The following is a 26,007-nucleotide window of genomic DNA, read 5'->3' on the forward strand; positions in this document are numbered from 1 at the left end:
ATGGCAGCAGATCATCAGGTCAGTGTGTGAGTAGAGTATACAACAAAAGGCATATTGATTGTTCCATTCACTATCCATTCACTATGCATGTACATGTAATAAGAAAATAATATACTATTGATAAAGTAGATTGATGGTGAGCACATTTGCATAATTACTCTTAAAAATATTTAAGGCACTTGTCATTTAATTAAAGTAACTAATATTGAAAGAGTTAAGACCTGTTGACTCATTAGCTGCACATGTGTCACACTGTTGTTGATGCGTGTAAATTTCAGCTATTAGAAAGTCGTTAATTCTGCACTAGGTTATTAGAAATTATCAATATTTGTTTACATACTAAGACAATTAATTTCAAGGATATACAGTACGTATTTAATGGCTTTTAATGATTAACTTTATTTTTAGATTCTTCAAAAAAGAAAGTCAAATAAAACAGAATTGTAAGTTAGTTTTGTTACTTTTAAAGATTCTACTATATCATTTTAGTGATTCCAAGTGCCCCAAGACCTTAGATTAACTTTTTAAAACATTTAATTGTGTCATAATAATTATTAAATGATTTGAAAATAAAAATTCCTTGATAACGTTAGATATTTTTCATACTATGTAGTGTTCAAATTCTTGTTATGTAATAGTTTTGAGCAATTTAAAAATTGTTAATGTGATTTTATTTGCCAACTTCACTGTCTATTTGGAGGATCATTTGCTGCAATTAACTGGTGACATATAGGTCTAGGAAATTAGAAAATGATACAGACTCAGAACCTGTAGCATTCATTTAACAATGAATGCTACAGCTATGCCCGTTAATGGTAGATAATTCTTTATTTACTTTATATTTAATTTTCTAATTACAGTTGATGACTACTTAAGTATAGATTTTGCTGGACGAACCAATGGTTCCCCACCAGAAAGGTTTCTCTGCAGTATGTATCACAAGGAAATGGAGTTGCTCTCCAACCAACTCTTTCATTTGATTACACAATTGCTGCTGAAACTGGTCTATATGATTCACCAATACTAATTATACTATCAGGAGTTGTACTTGTATACATACGTTTTAGCATTACAATTGAGATGATATAGACAATAAGTGCATTTGTTTTATTTGCAATAATCAAAATGTCCTTCTTTCCATTTGATAGCAATGGCTGTTCATTTACAAGTTTGCTGATTTCTTGTAGAAGGTATCACAGCTCTGCGTAAAAAAATTGATTTTTTGACCCCTTTTGAAGTTACTCTATCATGTTATAAAAAGTATCAAGATTTGAGAAGTATTCATTGCATGTGAAGCATGAAAATATTATATATTCATTATTTTTCTTTTGCAGATTTTTCGAAACACAATGTTCTATTTGATCCTAATGAGAATTAGTGCCACTAGTGCACTGGTTAAGATTACGTCAGTCACAACTCATCAATTCCTTGTCAACGGTGGGGATGGTAAGACTATGTATTTAAATAATTATAACACGCTTTTACGTAATATTTTACTACCACTAGTTACTATAAGCATATTAAAAGTAAATGTTTTTGTTTTAAACTTTTTTGCAGTTTTTAGAATTGGTAATAAAAATATTATCTCAGTAATGGAAGGAGGGACACTAGTGCTAACTATACAGCAGATAGGAGATGAGAGAGAGGGAGAAGCAATTAGAGAAAGCAAATACAACCAACTGTATTAAGACATGAAGGAGGAAATGCTACAAGAGGTGTGTATTATACTGTCATTGACCTAATGTTTATTAACACTATAGGTGGCTTACAATCTGATTTTTCCTTTAATCCTACTGTTCCTAAATTAACATACAGTGCCAATAAAACGCTGAATGATATTCCATTTACTCCTATCACTAATACTGATGATAATATCATTGAGGGAGATGAAACAATAAGAGTTATCATAGTACTTGGTGGGGGATCTAATGACCCTAATGACCATAATGTATAAGTAGAGCTGAAGTGGCAAACAGCTACAATCACCATCATTGATAATGACTGTAATTACAGAACATAATAGAGTCTATAAATAATATTGTCTATTTTTTCATTGCATAGTTGGTGTGCTGTCATTGGAGAGAGGAACATATGATGTGATTGAGAATGAAGGAACTGTAGAAATATGTGCTGTACTAACTGGAGGAGTATTATCAACTGATACAGTAATAACTCTACAAGCTAGTGACAACACTGCAGTATGGAACAGTAAGTATTAATCTAACATTACCAGGATTTCCCAGAGGATTTTGGCATAGTGCTCTTGCTGCAGATCCTTTAGCAGTGGATTTTGAAGTTGCTCAAAAACTTGACAAAATATTTTTTAAATGTTTAAGTGTATTTTTCTAATGCTTATAGTGGGCTAATTCTAATAAAAATTATTTTTTTATAAATTCTCAAAATTACTCAAAAATTGGGTCAAAGTCCCTGTACAGGCATTGGCTAAATTTTACGAAAAATGGCTCAAAGAAAATTTTCCACTTTCATAATTTTTTCTGATGCACATACATGTTCTTGTGTTGTGTAGCAAGTTTGAGCCAATTCTGATTGAATTGAATTTTTTATAAATTTTGAAAGTTACTCTAAAATACAGGGTCATTGATCAAATTTTGCCAAAAATAATTGGGAAAGAATTCTCCATTCTTATAATTTTTAATGCAAGTGTATAGTTTGAGCTGATATGGATATTTACAAATTTTTAATTTGCTCCAAGTGCCATGCACTGTATTGTAACCATAAACATTGCTCTTCATTGAATTGTGTCCTGTAATTACTAGGTGAATATAGTGCTCGTGAATTACGTCCAATACTAAAGGCATTTGGAAGCAGGACATGTGGAAGATTTAATATCATCAATGATATTAAACACACCTTTCCGTGTTTAAATAACACACCTCTGTGCTAAAATCACATACTTTTTGTGTTATAATTTGGGACACCAAAAATGTGTAATTTTAACATGCAATTTTTTGTGTGTAATTTTTTTCTTTTTTCCTCATTGCTCATTCCATCAGGAAGTACCTCTAATACAATAACTTGAAATTTTGTAGTAACTCACCTTGACTTCTGAAGTGTTTGGTAACCACAATCCCCTGATATGTTCACTGATAATATTTTAAGATCATATGCCAGTGCAAGGACTCTCACTTATTCTCCTCTTGCTGCTGCTGGTTTTAAAACTCCTGTCAAGTCAGAGTCTTTTAGTTCTGACCTCTCTGTTCCTACCACTCCTCTTCACTCCATTTTAAAGACTCAACATAAGACCATGTCCAAGCAAAAAAAGTATTAGTTTTGGTGAGAGTGATGAAAGAGTTTTCATAGCAACAATGTGTGGCATTTCACTAGAGGGTGACAGTGCTTCAATGATAGCATATAATTTGAGTACTCCCACTATAGATAGACTCACTGATTTTATTGTTTTGAAATGAAGAAATATATTTTTACAAAAATAATAACAATAAAATCATCAAGTAAAATTTCCCTCAGTTATAGGCCATTGTACCATCAATTTTTTAATCAAAAGTGTGGGTAATTTGACCTTTCGACGCATGCTTTCTATTAGAATAGACCTAAATTTTATTCCAGTGTCAACATAACATCAGGACAAGTTTAATAATTATTGTAAACCCACCTTTACACTGTTAAGGTCAATGCCTTATATGGTCATTGTCCTATGAAGTCATCATTAGTAAGACTTGGCATCAATTTTTAATTGAAAACCTGGGCAATTTGACTTTTTGACATGTGCTTTAGATCAATGTTAATAGATTTAATGTAATGTACAAGCTAATCTGAAATTGTTGAAATAGTAAAGTAGCTTGGAGAGTAGAATATCCATCCTTTAAGGTTCTACATGCAAATGTTTGAATTTGTAGAAAAAATTTGCAGCCAATTTTTATCCTAGGAAAGTAGGAAAAAATGGCGAGTAGGACAAAAGTAGCAGCACTAGGACATGAAATAGCAGCAAAATTTTGACAAGACAAAAGTTGTCCTGAGCATGCGCATTGGCACATGCCCTTGATACACCCACTTATTATCACAAGAATTATACATGTTGATAGCAACCCCACTGTGGGATACATTGCAGCGTTCCTGGTACATATCTATGGTTTGTATGACCTTGCCCTCAGGCCTGCAACCCTCCAGCAACAGGCTTGGTCATACAAATGTGATGTATTCCTAGTGGGGGCATTATAATAAGATTTATTTATAAGGCATTGACCTTACAAGTGTAAAGGTGGGTCTCACCTGTCTTTATTTGTGTCTGTGCATACAATTAATGGAATCTTTAAAGGCTTGATTCTGTCTGGTATTGTATTATCCACTTTTACATTTGTAAGGTAAATGCCTTATAATATAAGGCATTGATTGACCTTACAAGTGTAAAGGTGGGTTTACAAGTAAACATTAAGGTCATTGTCATATCATCTTATCATTAGTATGCCCACATATAATCTATCTAGCACTATAGGAGTAGAATTATAACAACAAGAAAGGCCAATATGGCTCTTGTATTCTTTAGTTTCTTTTTGCTATTAGTACTTACAGGTATAATGATCAAATGTATGTTAAGGTAATCTTGTTTATTTTATGTATAGATCTAGTTCAAGGCCAATTACAGGAGGATGTAATTGTAGAGTGTTATTCATCTGCTGCTGATTGTGTTAGTAATACTAATGGAGTCAGTCTTGCAGCTATTGACTGCTGTAATAGAACTAGTGGAGGATATATATCTCATTCTTCACTAGCTGCACAGTGTGGTGCATGTGTTGGTAAGATAATCATTGTAACACAGACACTGAGTTATTTTATTATTTTAATGTTATTATCTTAAGCCATATTTACTTTTATTTTACTCTGTATTCACTAGTTGTTGGTTTTGATCAATCACGTGTGCATATTGGTCCAAGTGATGCTGGGAGAAGATACTCATTTACTGCTGATGTACTCCTCAGTACTCCTGGGGCTCCTGATGTTACTGGTCTGGATTACGTTATTTCACGAGAGCCAGCAGTTGATGGTAGATAATGCTTTTATTTACTTTATATTAATTTTCTCTGATTTAAGTTACTGACTACTTAAGCTCAGATTTTGCTGGACGAACAAATGGTTTCCTACCAGAAAGGTTTAGCATACGGTATCTGTCACAAGGGAATGCTGTTGCTCTCCAACCAACTCTTTCCTTTGATTACTTGATTGCTGCTGAAACTGATGCAGCTGCAGGTGATCCACCAATACCATCAGAAGTTGTACTTGTATACAGACGTCTTAGCATTACAATAGAGGACATAGACAGTGAGTTTGTATTGAATCAGTTTATTGTGATCATCATCATCTCTCTCTTTATAGTAATTACTGTTGGTCTTGAACCTCCATCAATAGTTTTAGAAGGTAGTAGTGCTACAGCTAGGGTTGAACGTCAAATAATTACATATGAAGCTCCTTTTGAAGTTACTGTCTCAAATGAGAGGTATACTGGCCCATTGTCTCAAGATGAAGCTGCTGTTGGAGACTTTGGTATGACATAAGTAATTCTTTATGATTAATTATTCCTTTAATTAGATCTTTTCAACTTTACTGAGAAGCATAGCTATGTATTTCGACCAACAACATTAAATGAGCAACGCTTTGGAGAACTAATTTTTATAATGCCACAGGACAATATTGTTGAGTTACAAGAAGTGTTTAGATGGAGACTCACTGTTAATGATTCTAGAGTTAGACTAGATCCTGAAAAAATCACTCAATTAGTAAGACTTGATAATCAAGATGGTAAGTCATTTGTTCATGAGATATTGATTATTATCATTCTGTTTACAATATAGTTTTTAATATTGGATTTAAAGATGTAAATGTGACTATTAGAGAAGGAGAAGGGGCAGCATTAACTATAAAGCAGATAGGAAATGAGACTGGTGGTGCAGACATTGGAGGCTTTCCAGAGGATGGTTTACAACCAATTCAATTGGAACTTATATTGGGGACTGCCACAAATGGTTAGTATAAACAAACATATTCATGTAGTTTTTTAATGTTAATAATTATAGGTAGTGATTTCCTTATAAATTTTACTGTTCCAAGATTAACCTACAGTGTTAATAATACACTGAATGATATTTCATTCACTTCTATCACTAGTATTGATGATAATATCATTGAGGGAAATGAAACATTAAAAGTCGTCATAGTACCTGTTGGGAATAATGTTCAAGCACAGAAAGACCGGCAGACGGCTACCATCACAATCATTGATAATAACAGTAAAGCTACATTTGCAATACACACAACTCCACTTATTGCATCAGTTCTGTAGATTATGATATGTTACCAGCCACCCCAGGTTCGTCTTTTTGGCCTCAGCAGCAATTAGTGTGGGCGAGGACTTTAGTCTTGCACCCTAGCGATTAGCGTGGGCGAGGACTATGTAGTTAACTTAAGCAGAGATAAAGAGTAAATGAATTACTTATGAATGAATTAATTCATTTACTCTAATATCTATGACTTAAGCATGGTGTTGTCATTCATTCATTTATTCATTCATTCATTTTGTCCACTGCAACTCTTGCTTTGAGGATCTGTGGTATTAAAAGAGGCTTTCCTAAAGTCACCAAAACTTCTCCACGGGCTAGAAAAAGTTACTTTTTAGTAGAAGTAACTTTTTCTATCCCATGGAGAAGTTTTGGTGACTGTAGGAGAGCCTCTTTTTAAAACCACAGAACCTTATTATGATGACTTGTAGAGTAGTAGATCTAATCATGAACATGTTTATCCTCTTATCTTATCAGTGGAGGGAGCTGGCTAGCTCATACTGCTAATCAATTTATTGTAATATCTTCCTGTAGTCATAACAACACCTCCAGAGTCAGTCACTGTACTGCTAAATGAAGGAGGAAGAGCTAATTTTACTTGTGAAGGAACTGGTGGTGTTTTAAGATGGACAGTTGAAGGCTTACCAACAGACCATTCTCTTAATCAAGAAAGAAGTTTAATAGTTAGCAACACTAGTGCATCTCCTGATGTATTGTCATCAGTTCTATCAGTTGCTGTATTGCCTATTAATGATGGAGTTAATATCACTTGTCAAATTTATTCAATTTCTAATCCATTTGATCCAACCACTTCAACAAGCACTCTAACAATACGAGGTTTAATAATCTAATATTATTTATATAATCATTTTTTAATAGGAATATCATCTGTTGAAGACCTACAATGGTCTAATGATGATCAGTTACTCTCATGGTCTCCTCCTTCTTTTTATTCCAATGATATACTACCAGGAGGAATTGCAACATATAATGTACTAGTGAATGGTATCAGTGTTACTAATACTGCTAATACTAGTGTATGGTTGAATAGTACAGCATTGAATATTTCTTGTAAAGAGTTTGATGTCAGTGTTACTGTTTTTATTGTACAATATGTGTCACTTGGGACAGTACACAGTTTTAACAACACTGCAAGTAAGTGTCTATGATTTGATTGAAGCATTCTATTCACTTCAGTAGATTATACTGTATTTTATGAAAGTCTTTTAATGAATTATGATGAATCAAATAGTACATTTAGTGCCAATCTCACTAGCTTGGTAAACATAACATTGAATATATTAACTTTAGCTCTACATTTATTAGATAAACAGTACACAATCATGTGACAGTACAATAATGGGTAGAGTTTACCCTGATAAAGGAATAAAAGAAAATACTCAGTTTATTAAAGCTAATGAAAAAGAAGAAATATTTCAATATAAAATGATTGGATTAAAACCATGTAGAACATACACTGCCGTTATTGATGTGTTACATTATTTTATTAGAGGAGATAAAACTAATTTCACATTTAGTGAGTATAATAATGATATTATTTTTTAATGATTTTATATTTTTCCTCATAGCCACACCATCATCAGATGTTTATGATATTATTGTATCAAATGAAAATGAGTCAGTTAGTGTAGAGTGTGTATATGCTTTGCTATCTACTGCTGAAGGATGTCATGTAGTATTTAATGATGTGGCAAATAAAAGAAGTGAATCCTTCAACATAACAGGATCAGGTAATACAACGATATCATTATCAACCAGTGGACATTATACTGTGACTGCTTATGATATTCTTAATGAGAGCATCATACCATGGTCATGTGTACAACCTAAACTAGTGACAGTAGTTAAATTCATGCCTTCACCTTCATCTGTCAGATCTAGTAATGGTAAAGATAAATTAGGTTGTAATTAAGTAATATTTTCAATTATTAGAATTATTGCACACACTTTACAGTGAGGATGTGCCTGTACTAACTTCTTCAGGTACATTATGATCAATATAAAATACAATGTTTCCTCTTATTTAGAATCTCCCAGTAGCTCTGATCTTAACATATCACCAGCAATTCCTAGTACTATCAACAGCAACAGTATTAATTCAGTTGTATTGATAGGTAGTAGTGCAGTTGGTGCTGTTATTGTGTTTGCTCCAATCACAATCATTATTGCAGTTGCTGCAGTTGTTTGGCATATTAGAAAAACAAAAACAAAAAGTAAAATGTTATTATTAATTATTATGGTATTTATTTCTCACTGTTTTATCAGGTAACTTTATGAGTAACAATCCTGCTTATGGACAAAGTATATACATTACATTTTAAAATTTATTATTTATTATTAATAGTTCAACTTACCCTACAAATGCCATCAGAAATAAAGACAGATGTTAATCCAGCATATGAGACAGTCACAAATAATGCACTATATGAAACTGTATTTTAGCCTCATCAGGCATTGTAATGTGTGCATTTTAATTATAATTGTGTGTATGCTACAAAACACTATGGCTATACATGATGTGCATATCTCAGCTTAAACTGTTTTTGTTTTGACTCACTTGGTTATAGTTGTTTACCCATATAGTTCACTGTATAGTTTCAATATTACAAATACAATGTCAATTTATAGTCACAAACTAGATCTAACTTATTAAAAGCTACAACAGCCTCCGGTGTTTTCACACCATCAAATTTGATGAGGCTAATATTGCTCACACTGTGACTGGGCACATGCATAGGCTCTATACTTAGCTATGTGTACTGTGCATTTTCCAGCAATACATAATTGTACTGATTGATATTCCATTCACTCCTATCACTAGCATTGATGATAATATCATTGAGGGATAAGTGTCACCATATTAAGTAATGGTAATAATGTTATCCAAATACCAAGAAATTGGTGGACAGCTACCATCACCAGAATGAAGATTCTAATGTTTGTTTATTGTTTTACTTTTATTATTCATTGCATAGCTGGTGTGCTATCAATGAAAGGAACATATGATGTGATTGAGAATGAAGGAACTGTAGAAATATGTGCTGTACTAACTGGAGGAGTATTATCAACTGATACAGAAATAACTCTACAAGCTAGAGATAACACTGCAGCATGGAACAGTAAGTATTAATCTAATCTAATATTACCAGGGTTTTCCATAGGATTTTGGCATAATGCTCCTACTTGCAGGTCAATTTTAAAGTTGCTCAAATATTTCACTAAATATTTTTTAAAATTAGAAGTAATTTTTATTGCATATAGATCTAGCTAGCTAATTCCAATGAAAAATACATTTTTCATAAATTTTCAAAATTACTCAAAAATAGGGCCAAAGACCTGAAACAAATTCTCAATTTTTATAATTTTTTTCTGATGCATATTTATACATTGTACGTATGTTGCATTTCAGTTGAGTTGATTTTGATCAAATTAAAATTTTTAATAAATTTTTAAAGTTACTCTAAAATCAGGATATAGTACAGGTTTGTTGATCAAATTTTGCCAAAAATTATTCAAAGAAAATTCTCCATTTTAATAATTTTCTGATGTATATACATGTACGTGTGTTGTATTTTAAGTTTGAGCTGATTCCAATTAAAGTTGGATTTTTTATAAATTATTCAAGCTACCCAAAAATTAGGTGAAATCCTTGTTTTTTGGTCAAATTTTTGCCAAAAATGACTTGAAGAGATTTCTCCATTTTTTTATAAATTACATGATACATGTTGTTATGTTGTCTTGCTTGTGTAGCAACAAGCAAGTTTGAGCTGATTTTTATCAAAATTGAATTTTTAAAGTTGCTCCAAGACTCCAAGTGCCATGTACTATATTGCAACCATAAATATTCCTCTTCATTGAATTGTGTCCTGTAATTACTAGGTGACTATAGTACTCATGAAATTTGTCCAATACTAAAGGCATTTGGAAACAGGACATGTGGCAGATTTAATATTATCAATGATGCTGTTAAAGAGGAACTGTATGAGAACTTTAAAGTTGGAATAGTCAATGTTAATCCACAGAACAGTGCAGTAGCAATAGACAAGAGTCAATCAATTATTAGGATACAGAATGATGATTATTAGCAAAATGTCCTCAGACTTAAATATTGAAATTACAAATTGCTAAATGATTTATTAATTTTTGGTAATCAGCTACTGTGCATGCATACATGTTGGCTATGATTTATATGTTCGTGCCTCTGTTTTGCAATTCTGATGTAGATTAAAAATTTTGTTTTTACCAAAAATTAGCTAGATCAGAATAAATTTTGAGCAAATTGAATTCAAATTTTTGAATGTGGGCTTTCAACTGATACATGGATATTTTCTGCACTTAATATGGATTTTATTCAGGGAATTTTCAATTCATAGAAGGTAACACTGCCCCATTCATCACTCTATTAACTATTGGTCATTTATTTGTTTATTTATTTCTAGATTTAATTATTTATTTACATGTAGAGGCTGTCCACAAAAAGTCTGGTGCCAATTCTTACATCAGACAGCATTAAGTGGTACTCTCACCTGATGAACAACTATCTAGTGGTGCTGATGGTAAGTCCTGTATTCATATCATGTATACATAAACGTAGTTACTAAAAATGTAATATAAGATTTAGTGTCTCAATGTGGTGTAGCTACTTCTTTTTTATTTTTGGAGAGTGCCAAATCTCAAAAGTGATATGAGTCTTGTTACACAAGACTACTGTGTAGAGCATTATTTTTTTTATTTTTAGTTTTTGGGCACACCACAAAATAGAGCTGTTGCACAGAAGTAATCAACAGGGGGGTGCGGCTATGACTGTCCGCCATGTTGGGTGGCAAGAATGTGCATGGAGCAATTGGAGATGCAAAAACAAACTGGGATTTTCTAACAATGAAATAATATAATACTTGGCTGTAGAATATTATGCAGAGTTTTTACTCAATATCTTCATTTCCTAGCTTGCATTAGCCTGTATTGTAAACTGCAGAATTTATTCAGATTTTTTCTCCTTTCTCCCAATTCCACCATGTACATTCTTGCCACTCAAGATGGCAGACAATCATAGCTGCACCCTCCTGTTGATTACTTCCGTGCAACAGCTCTATTAAAACCCACTTATTCCCTTACAACCTATGTAAACTGTCAACCATGGAAATAAAAATTAAAACCCACTAAAAGCAAACCACAAAAATACCAGAACAACAAATTTCACAATTTTTTAAAGATTTGCGAAAGTAAATTCCTTGAAAATTAATATAATACAGTACAAAATGGCAGAATAAAGGGACAATAAATCTCGTGAACTTCCGGATACAGGTCATTCACAAAAAATATTGTCTTCAGAAAAACCTGCTTTACAGTGTTAGATCAATGAAAATGCTCTACATGGTAGCATATATCAGTAAGTGTATACTCAATATCTCCAGACCATCACAGACTTTGCCTCATAGGGCTAGGTTTAACTCTCTGCCCATTGCATCACTTGCACATAGCTGACGTAATGAATTAAGTTACGTATATTGTAAATGTAGATTTAACATTGAAACTTTTATTTAAAAGTTAATTTTCTAAACTCAAAATAATGATTTCTGTGTCACAAACTAGCTAACACTAATAAAATATCTAATCTAATTCAGCTTAAAACTTATCAGTTTAACAAAAATTAATTGTTAGTTCTTCTGGATTATACTCTCTAATGGCACGTATTTTATTCAATCCTCCCTTTTCTCTGTCTCGTGTGCCAAGTTTCTCCATCCAACCTGATTCTGCTTTTGGTAATTCTTTCTTTTTTTCCTCCTCACTCATTTCTTCAGGAAGTACCTCTAATACGATAACTTTAAAATTTTTCAGTAACCCTCCTTGACTTCTGAAGTGTTTGGTAATGAGACTGTTTCCTCTGTTGGACCTTATGTTGTAAAGGTGCTGGCTAATGCGTTTCTCAATTGGTTGTTTTGTTTTTCCAATGTACTTCTTTTGAGAGTTAATGTCTATAATGCAATAAATGACATATTGCGTTTCCCCGGTGACTTCACATGCATGCTCTGGAATATTGTAGGTTTTCCCATTCACTCCAGTAATGGTTCTACACTTATGATTGTAGTCTTGAAATTTTAGTTTTTGTAATTGAAGTAGCTTTCCTGTTAAAGCTGAACCGAGGTTGTTAAGTACATTAAGTATCTCATTGTAAACAAGAAGAATGAATGTCTGCTTTTCTTGCAGAGAGATATCCTGTGGATTGATACTTTCAGATTTTGCTTTTTTCAAAAAAGTTTTTATTCCACTCTTTTGTATGCTTCTGGCAATTCTTTTGTATCCTTCATCTTCATAATAATCATCTTCCTCTTCAAGTAATGCAGGATCTTCATCATCAAAATCATCATCAAAATCATCATCGTCATCATCATCTCCATCTCCCCCATCTCCTCCTTTACCCCCAGCAGCTGCTCCAGGGTGTGCTGATGAATTAGACTCTGTCCCATCACTTCTTGTACTATTAGTTCCTCCTGACTGACTATTCCCTTTATTTGATGACTCGCTTTTTCCTGGACCTTTTGATTGGCTACTATGTGAAGATTTCACAGCAAAATCTGAGTCATGGTGCCTGTATGCTGAGGTATGTGCATGACGCTTTTTTGAGAACCCCCATCTGTCACAAGGTTTTATTTTCACTACCTGCACATTACCAGGTAATGGAGGGACATAACCTCTCTTTATGCCTGAATAAAGGAATACGCCACCATAGCACAATGAATAATAACTCTGGCTCTCTTCTTTATACATGGCAGCAGGTACCCAACTGCATGCTTTTGGCTCTACTCTGTATGGATTAGGCTTCAGTGACTTGACATGAGTACAGAAATTTTGATACTTTCTGACATTTTTCAGTATCATTTCATTCAATTGCTCTTGTAGCATCTTTCTAATCCCATCGATGTCTGACTCCAGTAAATGGACATTCAAAAATGCGGACAGCTCTAACTTTGCTTTTTCATTTAATAATAAAGTGTGCCTGAGTGTGTTTCTTTCCATTAGCCATTCCCTCACAAGGGTCTCTAATGTACTTTTTACAACTTTGTCATCACACACAGACAGCAAAGTATCAACAAGACTAGGTATGACTTTTTCATCTGCTTCTACTAGCTTTGGCTTCAATAAAGACTCAACTTCTGAACGTGACACTTGCTGGTCTATTTGTTCCAGTAATTTGTCAACATGCATGGATATAGTTGCTTGATCTTCAGCTCCTGGCCACACTCCTATCTGTTCATCTAGGTTTTTGAGAATGTCTTTGACTTTTTCTGCTTTGATTTCTTTTTGTACCTTGCTCACCGCATCTTCGGGTATTTGAAAATTTTTTTTCAGTGTTTGTTGTTTCAAATTTTTTATTTCTGCATTCAAGAAGTGTACTATAAACTGAAGTTTGGCTAACTCACGCAGGCGAGCAAACATTGGAAAGTATCTGCTAATCTCATTGTAAGCCGCAGTCATATCTGCTGCAAATTGAGCCTCTGGACTTTCAGGGTCATCACTAAACTCTGTGTCCTCTAGTTTCCCATCTTGACCTGGAAATAATGGATGACTCCTTATCACCATTTCTATATTGTTAATTCTCAATGTTTCTATGTCACCATTGGTCTCATTACAATACTCTAACTTGCCAGCTTGGATCCAGAATCGATGAACTTTATTTCCATGACTGCCGGGCCGTTCATTAATTGGTTTGAGTGCTTTACAGAGCTTCTCAGGCAGACCCTTAAGGAGACCGTCTCTGCATGATCTTTGAAGAAAAGGAGGCTTGGCTGATACTTCTGTCCCAATGGTGAACGATTTCATGAGATAGTCTGTTTCAAACATTGTGTGAAGGAAGTCTGTGTTTTGAAGGTTCTTTGGTTCATATAAAAACTGCTGGAATGGATGATAGTGCTGCTCCATCACATTTGGTGGATCTAAACTAAATAATGCTGGTTCAAATTCTTCTGTCTCCAGTACAGTGTAAACGTCATCAAGTGAAAAAAGGCCATTGCTCCCTTTAGCTGCTGGAATTACTATCAATTCAACGGAAGAATTAATTTCATTAGAATTAAAACGAAATCCTTTAATCTCAGCAAACTCCATCCTCTTTCCAAGAGTAGCGCTTCGTTTTAGCCAGCCATTGCTGTCTCTGGGACTAAGCTGAGATGTCAATAAGTTCCTTACATCATTCCAGACCCATCCTTTCTCTATTAGCAGTTCCTGCATTGCTCTTGATTTTGCTGTAGCTGGATCCTGTAGAGGATGCACATGACTGAGGTCATTCTCGTATAACTGGTAATGCAGCTCATGCTCTTTCAGTGGTATCTGATCCTTTGTAAGATCTTGTAGACGAATTAGGAATTTGCTGTGAAATCTGTTTGCCTTAATGTTTAGTAGCACTGCTTCTGATATGGGTACAAAAGGCATGTCCCAAAGTGGACAGAACCTGCTGTTGTAGATAACAATGTTAATGAGAGAGGCTACTTGGTCTATGACTTCATCATTTGCAACCAATTTTGTAATATTGAGTGTATGTAATAGTATGCCTAGAGATATACGTGCTACATAAAGCTTCATTACTGGAGAAAGCTTTAGGGAAGCCACTCCATTTGCTTCCTGGGAACAGATAGCTATAGCTTTTGTTAAGGCATATTTTTGACTGTTGGAAAGACTGGGATTAGCTTTGATGTACTTGTATAGCCAGAGGGAAGCATATATAAAGCATAGTGTGTACTGAGCTGGATGGTCACAGGCAGCTATGTAATCAAGATAAGCTATGGCAGCTTCCCATTCATCCCAGTTACCATCTTTCACTTGACATCCAACTGCTTTTTCAAACTTAACGTGCCCTTTCACTTCCAACCCCACCACTCCAAGGTTTGGCCATTGAATTTCAAAAGGTAAATTTAATTCATTGACATTAGGGAATAGTAGTCTAAGGCATCTATCATCAGCTGTGAGATTGTTGCTCATATTGAGAAGGGACTCTTTAGACAGACAGAGGTCATAAAATGCTTTTGTAGAAAAGAGAGGGAATTTAGTGAGAAGATGGATGTAAATATCCACCACAGGCTCTTCCAGTTGCTGGTCTCCGATCCATATAGATTTCTCAATGTCAGCTAAGGCTTCTAAATTATCTTTTTCTAGTTTTGCAAGGCCTTGAAGCAGTAAAATAACTGCTTGATCATCTTTAGGCATCATGTCAATTTGTTTTTGATAAATGTTCACTAGCGCAACAACAACTTGTGCCATTTTACTTCTGATTTCTTTTTCGTTGCTAAAAATCATTGACTTAACAAATTCTAGGAGCTTCTGAATATTTCTGTTAGCCCAGAGATTATTTAGCCTCTCAAAAATGTCATTGTAAAGTGGGTCTTCTTGTATTAAGCTTACGTATGCTTTGCTGGTTTTGTTGGTTACTGCTATAAGTGCAGGAGCCTTCATTGCTGTATTCACATGCTTTTGGCAGACTTCTGTTGCTGCTTGAAGCAGTTCTAATCTACTCTCCCATTCCATATCCTGCTCTGCTGCCATTGCATTTAGAGCCGAAGCAGTGAGAACATGTACATCAAGGAGCATTTTTTCTGACATGCTTTCATTAAAAATTGTGGCAATTAATATCATTGCTAGCTCAGGCAAGTTGTTGCTAAGGAATGCTTGTGCTATATCAAAAATTGGCTTAATCTTGTCTGTGCTGCATGCCAGGGCCATTGATAGGCACCCCAGCCCTGTCTTGGTAGATCCAATTGTTCCTTGTTTGATATGCTTTAAGGAAACATGCATCCAATCCTCAGCATCAAGATTACTTAATGTACTGGTACAATCGGAACAGAAAGACTCTTTTTTTGTCTGACCCAAACGGGAAAAGCTCCAATTCTCTAAGTGGCATTTGTCGCAGAAACGTTTTTGACAATAAAAGCACGAGCTCACTCTTAATCCAAGGTACCTCTGGCAACTGGCACAAGTCTTACTCTGTGCGGCAGTAGCCAGTGGTCTAGAGTAACTAACTTTTGGTATCAAAGCTTCAAGATGATATGTCATTTTAGCATGTGATATGCCTTTCTCATTCAGTAGCAATGAGTATAGAAACTCAACTTCTTCTTGTGGCAAGCATTGAAGGCTCAATAGTTTCAATTCATCAGTCAGAGGAGGGAGTGAGTAAAGCCCACTCTTGTGTATGTTGCATATTCTTGTGTGCATCGTGGCTGCAGTGGCTGATAATGAAGGATTATCAAACAGGAGACTGTTACTGGCTTCCAATGTGTCTGATAATGGATTTGGTGTGTTTTCATTATTCTTAAAGACTATATTAACCTCATATTGAGCTCTTTTGTCTAAGACTTTGCTTCTAACTTTTTGTTCTAGCAGTGGTTCAAACATTTCACCTTGCACTCTGATGCGTCCTTCCTTAAAATCTTTTTTGAAATCATCAAAGTTCCTTAGAACTAGCTTTGAAAAGCATATACCTATCAAATGAAAATCATTGTTAATAAAATAGCATGCCATATGTATGCAATGATAAATAACATCAGGATTTTCCAAAAAGTATACTAAGCTGATATCAAGCCATATAGGATTAGTTTATGGTTTTTGGTCAACTTTTTGGATCCTAGCCAATACCATGGGCTATAGTCTATAGTGTTTGGCCAACTTTTGAACCAACTTTAAATTTTCCTTTAAATTAGAATCGGCTCAAAAACATGAAAATATAATGAAATGAAAAATTCTATCCCGGCCAATTTTTGTGATTTACCCTGTACCGATTAAGAGTAGTCTACATAATAGATAGCTCATCGTATTTTAGAACAATTTTAAAAATTTATGAAAAATTCAATTTTGATCAGAGTCAGTTTAAACTTTCTACACAACATAAGTACATGTATATGCATCAGAAAAAAATTATTAAAAATAGAGAATTCTCTGCTTGTCAATTATGATCAAATTTGGCCAACGACCCTGTACTATAGTATGGGGACTTTTGTCCAATTTTTAAAAATTTTTTAAAAATTATAAAAAAATTCAATTTTGATCCAACTAATCATTTACTGAAGTTTAATTTTGTGGTTTATTGTTTATTATGAAAACAGTCAAAACACACCACAAAGCATGAATAGTTAATTGGTCTATCAATACACTAGCAAAGCTACATTCTATTAGCACAAATTATATGCCCCACACATGAGGCAATAAGAAGCTGGGGCCTTGTCAAAATTTGTAGGAAACCCTAATTATCATTAATAGGCTATACATACCACTGGGTAGAAATCCTTTAGGATCAGTGACAATATCATCTCCTTCAAGTCTATCATCATACTCTGCTCTTCTCACTTCATCCAGTAGGACTGTCTTTGCATCATTGAGCTTCTTCATTATTTCTTCCGTTGTTGAATCAAGGGTTTTGTCTGGATGGTATTTTCGAGACATTTTATGATAAGCAGCCTTGATATCGGCTCGACTTGCATCTTTGTCTACTTGCAGGAGGTCATAATAGTCAGTTGATGACTGCATCTCTCCATCCTCCTCATTGCTATCAACAGTAGCCATTATAAGAAGCCTAGAGTAGCATAATACAAACAATTGGTAGATTACCCTGTGTTTAGAAATGGGAACTATGCATATAAGTACTTATATATAAGTAGATCTACTATGAGAAGCTGTTTTTAGAATCAGTAATAATAGTTTTAGTACATTACACAACTCACTGGTTTAATAGCTTGACAGTACAGATCTACTTCTATATAGTTCTAGATTAGTATAGAGACAAAAACAAGATAGAAAATAATGTGCTGTGTAAGCTTTTTTGGCTCACATGACTCATTTTTATCATAAGTAATGAATAATTATGCGTATCATAGTAAGGAATGTGTTGAATATATTCACACACATGATGCTACATAAACACTGAATATCATTAACTTCACCATTCCTGGGAAAGCATATATAAACTATTGTTAGCTTGAGGTGAATGATTTTTTGTATAGCCTGGAATAATGGCAAAATAATGTAGCAATAAATTTTTTTGTTTATTTGTATTTATTATAATTACTATATTAAAGGGATAGAACATTAAATTTAAGGGATAATAATTGATTGAAAGAAGAAAGAAAAAGTAAAGCAAATTATGCACAACATAGTCCCTATTAATAATACAGTAACAATGAACATTGGAAGAGGTATGAATGCTGTACTACTATCCACTCCAAACTGAAAAGTGACCATAAATTTAAATCATATTAGATCTATATTCATTTCCCTTTTTAATTGTGTTTATTCCTGCATGGGTTTTTTTACCATTTTGACAAATTTACTTTACTAGTAGTTAAATGTTTTGTACTGGTGATTAAAACTGCTCTAATAAATGGCAGGCAGCTTATAAATTTTTTATCTATATTTATAATTTATGATTATTTTTCTTATCATTATCAATAGGTTTATAGTAATAGTTTCTACAGTGTAGTAACTATAGGCTAACCACACATTGGTCATGTGAGAAAGGTCAAGATGGCTCTTGTTCTATTAGATCTATTTCCTTTCTTTTTGCTATTGCTTGCAGGTATATACTATACTTGTATGCCAAGGTAATTTTTATCTTGTGTGTAGCTCCTGTTCAAGGTCAATTACAGGAAGGTGTTACTGTACAGTGTTATTCATCTGCTGCTGATTGTACTAGTAATACTAATGGAGTCAGTCTTGCAGCTATTGACTGCTGTAATAGAACTGGTGGAGGATATATATCTCATTCTTCACTAGCTGCAGCACAACAATGTGGTGCATGTGTTGGTAAGATAATCATTGTAACACAAACACCGAGTTGTTTTATTACTTTACTGTTATTATCTTAAGCCATATCTATTTATTTTACTTTGTATCCACTAGTTGTTGGTTTTGATCAATCATGTGTGCATATTGGTCCAAGTGATGCTGGTAGAAGATACTCATTTACTGCTGATGTACTCCTCAGTACTCCTGGGGCTCCTGATGTTACTGATCTGGATTATGTTATTTCACGAGAGTCAGCTATGCTAGTTGATGGTAGGTAATGATTTATTTATTTTGTATTTATTTTTCTCTGATTTCAGTTGCTGACTACTTGAGCTCAGATTTTGCTGGACGAACCAATAGTTTTCTACCAGAAAGGTTTAGCATACGCTATTTGTCACAAGGGAATGCTGTTGCTCTCCAACCAACTCTTTCATTTGATTACTTGATTGCTGTTGAAACTGATCCAGGTGATCCAGCAATACCATCAGGAGTTGTACTTGTATACAGACGTCTTAGCATTACAATAGAGGATATAGACAGTGAGTTTATACTGAATCAGTTTATTGTGATCACACACTCTTTCATTTTATAGTAATTACTGTTGGTCTTGAACCTCCATCAGTATTTTTAGAAGGTATAAATGCTGTAGCTGTCATTGGACGTCAAGTAATTACATATGAATCTCCTTTTGAAGTCACTGTCTCACTTGAGAGGTATACTGGCCCATTGAGTCATGATGAAGCTGCTGTTGGAGACTTTGGTATGACAAATTTTAATTTACATCTAACTTTTATCATTATTTACCCATTAATTTAGATCTCTTCGACTTTACTGAGCAGCGTAGTGTTGTATTTCACCCAGCAACAGCAATTGATCAATGCTTTGAACATGTAACATTCTTCATGCCACGGGATAATATTGTAGAACTACAAGAAGTGTTTAGATGGAGACTCAGTGTTAATGATTCTAGAGTTAGACTAGATCCTGATAAAACAACTCAAATAGTAAGAGTTGACAATCAAGATGGTAAGTCAATTTTTATTATCAAGAAATAACTTTATCAAGGGATTTGATTATAGTTTTCAGTATTGGTTTCAAAAGCCTAAATGTTACTATCAGAGAAGGAGAAGTTGCCTCATTAACTATAAAGCAGATAGGAGATGAGAAAGGTGGTATAGACATTGGAGGCTTTCCAGAGAGCCGAATATACTCAGTTCAAGTGAAACACAAATCTGGGACTGCTACAAATGGTCAGTAATAGCATATTCATGTAGTTTGTTTTTAATACTATATAGTTGGTTTATTTTGAAGCCTCCAATTTCATTGTTTACATTTTTTGTTGGAAATAATTCGTAGATGACAAACTTTTTCTTAATTTTTTTTTGATGTTAATAAGTTTAGTGGGTGGATTTGAGCCTGTATCAAAAATTAATTTCACACAAAATAAACTAGCTATAATATATATGTATAATGGTATTAATAATTATAGGTAGTGATTATTCCCTTAATTCTGTTGTTCCAAGATTAACCTACAGTGTTAATAATGCACTGAATGATATTCCATTCACTCCTATCACAAGTATTGATGATAATATCATTGAGGGAAATGAAACAATAAGAGTCATCATATTACCTGTTGGAGATAATGTTGTTCAAGTACGGAGAGACCGGCAGACAGCTACCATCACCATTATTGATGATGACAGTAAATTGTATAATAATTGAGTGGAGATGTGGCAATATCTATTTCTTCATTCTATAGCTGGTGTGCTGTCATTAGAGAGAGGAACATATGATATGATTGAGAATGAAGGAACTGTAGAAATATGTGCTGTACTAACTGGAGGAGTATTATCAACTGATACAGAAATTATTCTACAAGCTAGAGACAACACTGCACGATTTAGGAGTAAATTTTAATATTAATATTAGTTGCATTATGTGTCCTTTAATTACATTAGGTGACTATAGAACTCGTAGAGTTCGTCCAATATTACATGCATTTACAAACAGGACATGTGGTAGATTTAATATTATCAATGATACCATTAGAGAATCACTATTTGAGAACTTTACAGTATATATAAGTAGTATCTTTCCAGAAAATTGTGCATTAACAGTAGATTTGAGTTCTTCATTCATCAGGATACAAGATGATGATCTTTAGTATAATCATTCATAAAACCCTGTGTTTATTATTTACCTTACAGAGGCTGAAGTAAGGTTTGCTATTGGTCAAGCTACATTCTCTGAAGGAGGAGGAAATCAATCAATCACTGTCATACTAGGAGGAGGACAATTGAGTCAAGAACAAACAATGGAAGTTTACATTGATAATGGAACTAGCAGTATGTTTATAATGTTATGTTATATTATGTATCATTATGCAATGAAATAGATGGAATATCACTGGGTTTTGTCACTTTTGGTACTGGTGTCTTAACACAGAACAGGAGTATCAGTTTTCCAGTAGTTGATAATAACATTGCACTGGAACCTGATAAACATTATCTACTAAGATTAAGAAACATTGGTAATATAGGTTTAGGTAATCCAGGAACAATGAATGTGACTGTAGAGGATGATGATGGTAAGTAAATGAAAGTGAGAGTTGTTTCAATTGATGTGACAATTATTGTTTATGTTTATATATATAGTCATTAATTTGTTCCTGGAAAGAGGGTTGTATGATGTTACGGAAAATCAAACTAGTGTCGAAATATGTGTTGTCCTAACTGGAGGAATTTTATCAACCCCAATTAACATTTACCTTTTTGATTCTCAACTAACTGCCAAATATCAATGTAAAAAATCCTTGCTGTACTTATAGTATTACACAGATTTTCTCCTCTCTTTTATTTAGTTGATTACATTTTCTTCAACTTTCATGTAATACTGCCTCCATATAAGAACAGTACCTGTGTAACTCTCTACATTGTCAATGATAATATAAAGGAAACACTTTATGAAGTGATGTATATGTACATCTTCAGAGTAATTCCTTCGAATAAAAATCTGCATGTGGACTATACCTGGTCTACAGTTAGGATACAAGACGATGAGTAACTTTGACTATAATAATTAGATATGCATAGGAAAGTTAATTATTGAATTTTTTGTATATAAAAAGACTATATTGTCAATACTTTATAGTCCATAGACATAATCATGCAAAAAATATTTTGTTATGGCGTAGCACAATCAATTGAGGTTTGCATAAACTGTAAAATTTCAACTTGTATGGATGTGACACTTTCAAGAATAACTTCTCAAAGGATGTTTCTGCATACTTTCAGTTCCTTTGTCATGCTGGCCAATAAACAAGTGTTGTGCTCGGAAGGATTAGGAGCATTTTTGATCATGGCAAAGAAATTTAAAATGGTTTTTATTACCACTTTGTCAGCTGTCTTAGTTCTCATTTGGGATCACCTTTTGTGCTTTCATTTTGGCACTGAGTGGTATTTTCTAAAATCTGTTTCTAATATCGACTCTATTCTTGATTATGGAATTTTGTTTTTTCTCTCTTCTCCTTTCTTTGGTCTATTGGCTGATGTGTGGATTGGAAGATACAAATCCATACTGATTGGTATAGTATTGTGTTTTATGTCATGGATTATGTCTGGGCTTGGATACATCATGCAATGTTATGATGCTTCCAATGAAGTACAGTGGTCAGTATATAGCATGTCCTATTTCACACAGTGTGTTGGTTTAGCTTTCTTTAATGCTAATGTCATTCAGTATACTATTGATCAACTTGTTGGAGCTTCAGCTGACGAACTAAACACTGTGATATACTGGCATTCTGCTGCTTTACCACTTACTTCGTTGCTCCTTATTTTGGCTCACTGTTTTAATGTCACTAGTCTGGTCATGTTCATACTATCAGGAGTAGCTGTATCTCTTGTACTGCTGTCTCATTCATTATTTAAACACAAACTGGAGAATATATCACTGATCAAGAATCCCATCAGACTGATAGTTAGAGTATTGTGTTATGCCAGGAAGCACAAGTATCCTGAAAATCGTAGTGCTCTGACCTACTGGGAGGAAGAGGCTCCTTCAAGAATAGACCTGGGTAAAAATAAATATGGTGGACCATTCACAATTGAAGAGGTAGAAGATGTAAAGACTGTCTGTCGTATGTTACCATTATTCATTGCAATAATTGGGTATTCAATGAGCTTAGAATATTATTTCACTGTCAAAAATGATGCTTCATTTCTAATTTGTCTGCTGTCAAGTCATTGGATTGCTCCTTGCTTTGGTCACTTCAACTTTTAATGTACTGGATCTACAATTTTTAAGCAATACATGGAAGGAGTTCCTTTCACAGATGCTATTGGGAATATCTTATGTTTTTATCAATCCTGTTTCACTGGAGTTTACAGTAGCACAGTCACCAGCCCAATATAGAGGAGTGATAGTGAGCATATGGTATGCTTCATGGCAGATTGGTTTTGTCATAAAAATTTGTTTGAGCTTTATATTTAATTCTTTAAAGTTCTATTACCATCTATCAAGGATTATCTTGCTTCTTATAATCCTGATAGTGTTTGTAGTGCTAGCTAAAAGATACAAGTATCGTGTGAGAGAGAATGATGAAAATATATATCAGATTGTTGATAATGCTTATCATAACTATATCAACCAAAAAGCAGAATATGATAATCAACTGGAGAACAGTATAAACACTAAATAATAGTTTGTATGTTGTTTGGAATAAGAGACTACTTTCAATTTTATGATGTACTGTGCTCAGTGTGTAAAATTTGACTATTATTGATGAAGGATTACTTCTAGACAATTTTATAGTCACTTAATATAATACAATAACAATTTTATTGAATAACTATTGTGAATCTATATTTAGTATCATATAGTTACACCGCAAGCAAAATGAAAAACTGTAAATCTAATTGCTGTTTTTTTATTTTCTGACAAAACATAATCAAAGCATGATCAAAGTGACGGTACCTATAGAATCATCAAATCAATGTACGTAGATCTACATGATTTTGACTAGTGCCTAAATGGGTTGAACTGCAGTTTTCTTGTGCTTGCAATGGGTTTGTGTGCATAGATATTGGTGCAAGGAATACTCTAGTATTCTTATCTAGAATTCAGAAAATACCCAGCTAAAGTATTTGTGTAGACATAGGCGTTATTATTCCAACCACAGCACCATGCACAAAATTTAATAAAATGAATTTAGAAATTTATGTTAATATAACAATTAAGAAATTGATAGCAGTGACAGCTATTGTGTACAAAAATGAGGGAGGAGAGAGATGGAAGAAGACCCTAGGTTTAGAATTTTAAAGTAAATTTAGCTTTCCCTGGTTGTGAATCTGGTAACTGAAACTTCTCATTTTCACCATCTTTACCCTAATACCAAATAAAATATGAAATTAACCAATATACATTGTAGCAGTGATAAATAATAAAAAATATCACATATAGACACATGTAAACTGTGAACTACATATACATCAAGATGTACATAATATGTCATAAATATTACATAGTCAATGTCTATATACTCAAAACATCATTTTAATCATGCTATACATAACCAAAATTATTATAAAATAAAGAGAGAGAGAGAGAGAGAGAGAGAGAGAGAGAGAGAGAGAGAGAGAGAGTAATAAACTGTACCTTATCTCTCTCTTCTAATTTGCAGGAATAATATTAATAATTATGACAACTTCATTATTCATATAGTATGTAAACTATTATTATATTGAACTTCATTGCTATGATACATTTTAATTTTTATCTTTTTTGTAATACCATTTATCTTTCTCTTTTTAGTTATGTGTTAAGTTGTAGATATATTTTAAAAATAATTTGTGGTTTATTGCTCATTCTAAAGACACACAACAAAGCATTTATGGTTAATGGGTCTATAAATACACTAGCAAAGTTACATTCCTCATACATTCAAATGTCAATAATTAAGCAGCTTGCTGGTAGCAAGTATAGATTTATAATGTATGCATGATTAAATTCCTGCATACATCTCCTAGCTGCAATTCTTTGTGCAGAGTCGATCGTAGCAGTTGACATGTTTGATTGCATACTGAAAGATAAAAAACTAACTTTATTGTTTACATAAGATGTATTCAATTGTATATACATTTAGTTTCGATATATGCTATAGCCTGTTGTTATCAGTGCTAGTATGGGATAGGTTCACTTCAACGATGGCAAAGAAATTTAATCTTGCTTTCCTTACCTCCTTTGCAGCTGTCTTGGTTCTTATTTGGGATCACCTATTGTGCTTTCAACTTGGTATTGGGTATTTTCTGCAAACTGATCCTCATATTGAGTATATATTTGATTTTGGCTCTTTCTTTTTTTATTTTTTTCCTTTCTTTGGGCTATTAGCTGATGTACATATTGGTAAATACAAAGCTATACTGATAGGTATGACACTATGTTTTATATCATGGATTATATCTGGGTTTGGGCTCATCATACAAACATATGAATTCAATAAAGCACTGTATTGGTCAGTATTTAGCATGGCTTATCTGACTCAGCATACTGGAATAGCTTTTTTTCTTGCTAACATTATTCAGTACATGATTGATCAACTTATTGGGGTGTCATCCGATGAACTAAACACTGTAATATACTGGCATTGTGCTGCCTTGCCAATCCAATATTTGCTCTTTAGTTTTGCTGACTGTTTTGATACTTATAAATGCATTAACTTGGTCATGTTTATACTATCAGGTGTATCTGTGTCTCTTGTACTGGTGTCTCATTCATTCTTCAAACACAAACTGGAGAATACAACACTGATCAAGAATCCCATCAAACTGATAGTTAGAGTATTGTGTTATGCCAGGAAGCACAAGTATCCTGAGAATCGTAGTGCTCTGACCTACTGGGAGGAAAAGGCTCCTTC

At 33.6% G+C, this 26,007-nt stretch overlaps 4 protein-coding genes and 1 long non-coding RNA gene across 5 annotated transcripts; 4 read left to right on the forward strand and 1 right to left on the reverse strand.

The window, feature by feature from the left end:
- The first annotated feature begins 19 nt into the window (after positions 1–19).
- Positions 20–592, forward strand: LOC109586862 (uncharacterized). Its single transcript, XR_002187249.1, has 2 exons — positions 20–443; positions 490–592. It is a non-coding gene; the product is annotated as an uncharacterized LOC109586862 (long non-coding RNA).
- A 3,804-nt stretch (positions 593–4,396) lies between these two features.
- LOC109586863 (uncharacterized) lies at positions 4,397–5,032 on the forward strand. The gene is made up of 3 exons (XM_020003090.1): positions 4,397–4,548; positions 4,599–4,772; positions 4,871–5,032. The coding sequence occupies exons 1-3, from the start codon at positions 4,503–4,505 to the stop codon at positions 5,026–5,028; spliced, it is 378 nt and encodes a 125-aa protein (XP_019858649.1). The 5' UTR covers positions 4,397–4,502; the 3' UTR covers positions 5,029–5,032.
- A 40-nt stretch (positions 5,033–5,072) lies between these two features.
- LOC109586865 (uncharacterized) lies at positions 5,073–8,969 on the forward strand. The gene is made up of 14 exons (XM_020003093.1): positions 5,073–5,295; positions 5,350–5,517; positions 5,563–5,772; positions 5,826–5,996; positions 6,048–6,260; positions 6,843–7,145; positions 7,188–7,463; positions 7,509–7,588; positions 7,635–7,845; positions 7,898–8,215; positions 8,262–8,312; positions 8,357–8,542; positions 8,595–8,630; positions 8,674–8,969. The coding sequence occupies exons 3-14, from the start codon at positions 5,649–5,651 to the stop codon at positions 8,769–8,771; spliced, it is 2,067 nt and encodes a 688-aa protein (XP_019858652.1). The 5' UTR covers positions 5,073–5,295; positions 5,350–5,517; positions 5,563–5,648; the 3' UTR covers positions 8,772–8,969.
- Positions 8,970–11,869: 2,900 nt separating this feature from the next.
- Positions 11,870–18,122, reverse strand: LOC109586864 (uncharacterized). The gene is made up of 3 exons (XM_020003091.1): positions 18,032–18,122; positions 17,582–17,883; positions 11,870–16,795 (listed from the first exon to the last, which is right to left on the reverse strand). The coding sequence occupies exons 2-3, from the start codon at positions 17,871–17,873 to the stop codon at positions 11,970–11,972; spliced, it is 5,118 nt and encodes a 1,705-aa protein (XP_019858650.1). The 5' UTR covers positions 17,874–17,883; positions 18,032–18,122; the 3' UTR covers positions 11,870–11,969.
- A 708-nt stretch (positions 18,123–18,830) lies between these two features.
- On the forward strand, positions 18,831–22,180 carry LOC109586861 (uncharacterized). Its single transcript, XM_020003089.1, has 14 exons — positions 18,831–18,882; positions 18,930–19,109; positions 19,206–19,361; positions 19,409–19,630; positions 19,684–19,851; positions 19,908–20,117; positions 20,171–20,341; positions 20,581–20,796; positions 20,854–21,000; positions 21,053–21,253; positions 21,302–21,439; positions 21,490–21,681; positions 21,749–21,895; positions 21,955–22,180. Exons 1-14 carry the CDS (start codon positions 18,831–18,833, stop codon positions 22,155–22,157), a joined length of 2,403 nt encoding a protein of 800 aa, XP_019858648.1. The 3' UTR covers positions 22,158–22,180.
- Positions 22,181–26,007: the final 3,827 nt, after the last annotated feature.

This window comes from Amphimedon queenslandica, unplaced genomic scaffold (genome assembly GCF_000090795.2).
Source record: "Amphimedon queenslandica unplaced genomic scaffold, v1.1 AMPQUscaffold_12760_Cont10111, whole genome shotgun sequence".
Lineage (NCBI taxonomy): Eukaryota > Metazoa > Porifera > Demospongiae > Haplosclerida > Niphatidae > Amphimedon > Amphimedon queenslandica.

Coding starts and splice junctions, on each gene's coding strand:
- LOC109586863 (XM_020003090.1), top strand. CDS start 4,503: ATGGCTCTTGTATTCTTTAGTTTCTTTTTGCTATTAGTACTTACAG. Junction 4,549..4,598: donor TTTGCTATTAGTACTTACAG/GTATAATGATCA, acceptor TTTTATGTATAG/ATCTAGTTCAAGGCCAATTA. Junction 4,773..4,870: donor ACAGTGTGGTGCATGTGTTG/GTAAGATAATCA, acceptor TGTATTCACTAG/TTGTTGGTTTTGATCAATCA.
- LOC109586865 (XM_020003093.1), top strand. CDS start 5,649: ATGCCACAGGACAATATTGTTGAGTTACAAGAAGTGTTTAGATGGAGA. Junction 8,313..8,356: donor GCCTGTACTAACTTCTTCAG/GTACATTATGAT, acceptor CCTCTTATTTAG/AATCTCCCAGTAGCTCTGAT. Junction 8,543..8,594: donor TAGAAAAACAAAAACAAAAA/GTAAAATGTTAT, acceptor CTGTTTTATCAG/GTAACTTTATGAGTAACAAT.
- LOC109586864 (XM_020003091.1), bottom strand. CDS start 17,873: ATGGCTACTGTTGATAGCAATGAGGAGGATGGAGAGATGCAGTCATCA. Junction 16,796..17,581: donor TAAAGGATTTCTACCCAGTG/GTATGTATAGCC, acceptor TTCATTTGATAG/GTATATGCTTTTCAAAGCTA.
- LOC109586861 (XM_020003089.1), top strand. CDS start 18,831: ATGGCTCTTGTTCTATTAGATCTATTTCCTTTCTTTTTGCTATTGCTT. Junction 19,362..19,408: donor GTCAGCTATGCTAGTTGATG/GTAGGTAATGAT, acceptor CTCTGATTTCAG/TTGCTGACTACTTGAGCTCA. Junction 20,118..20,170: donor AAGAGTTGACAATCAAGATG/GTAAGTCAATTT, acceptor ATTTGATTATAG/TTTTCAGTATTGGTTTCAAA.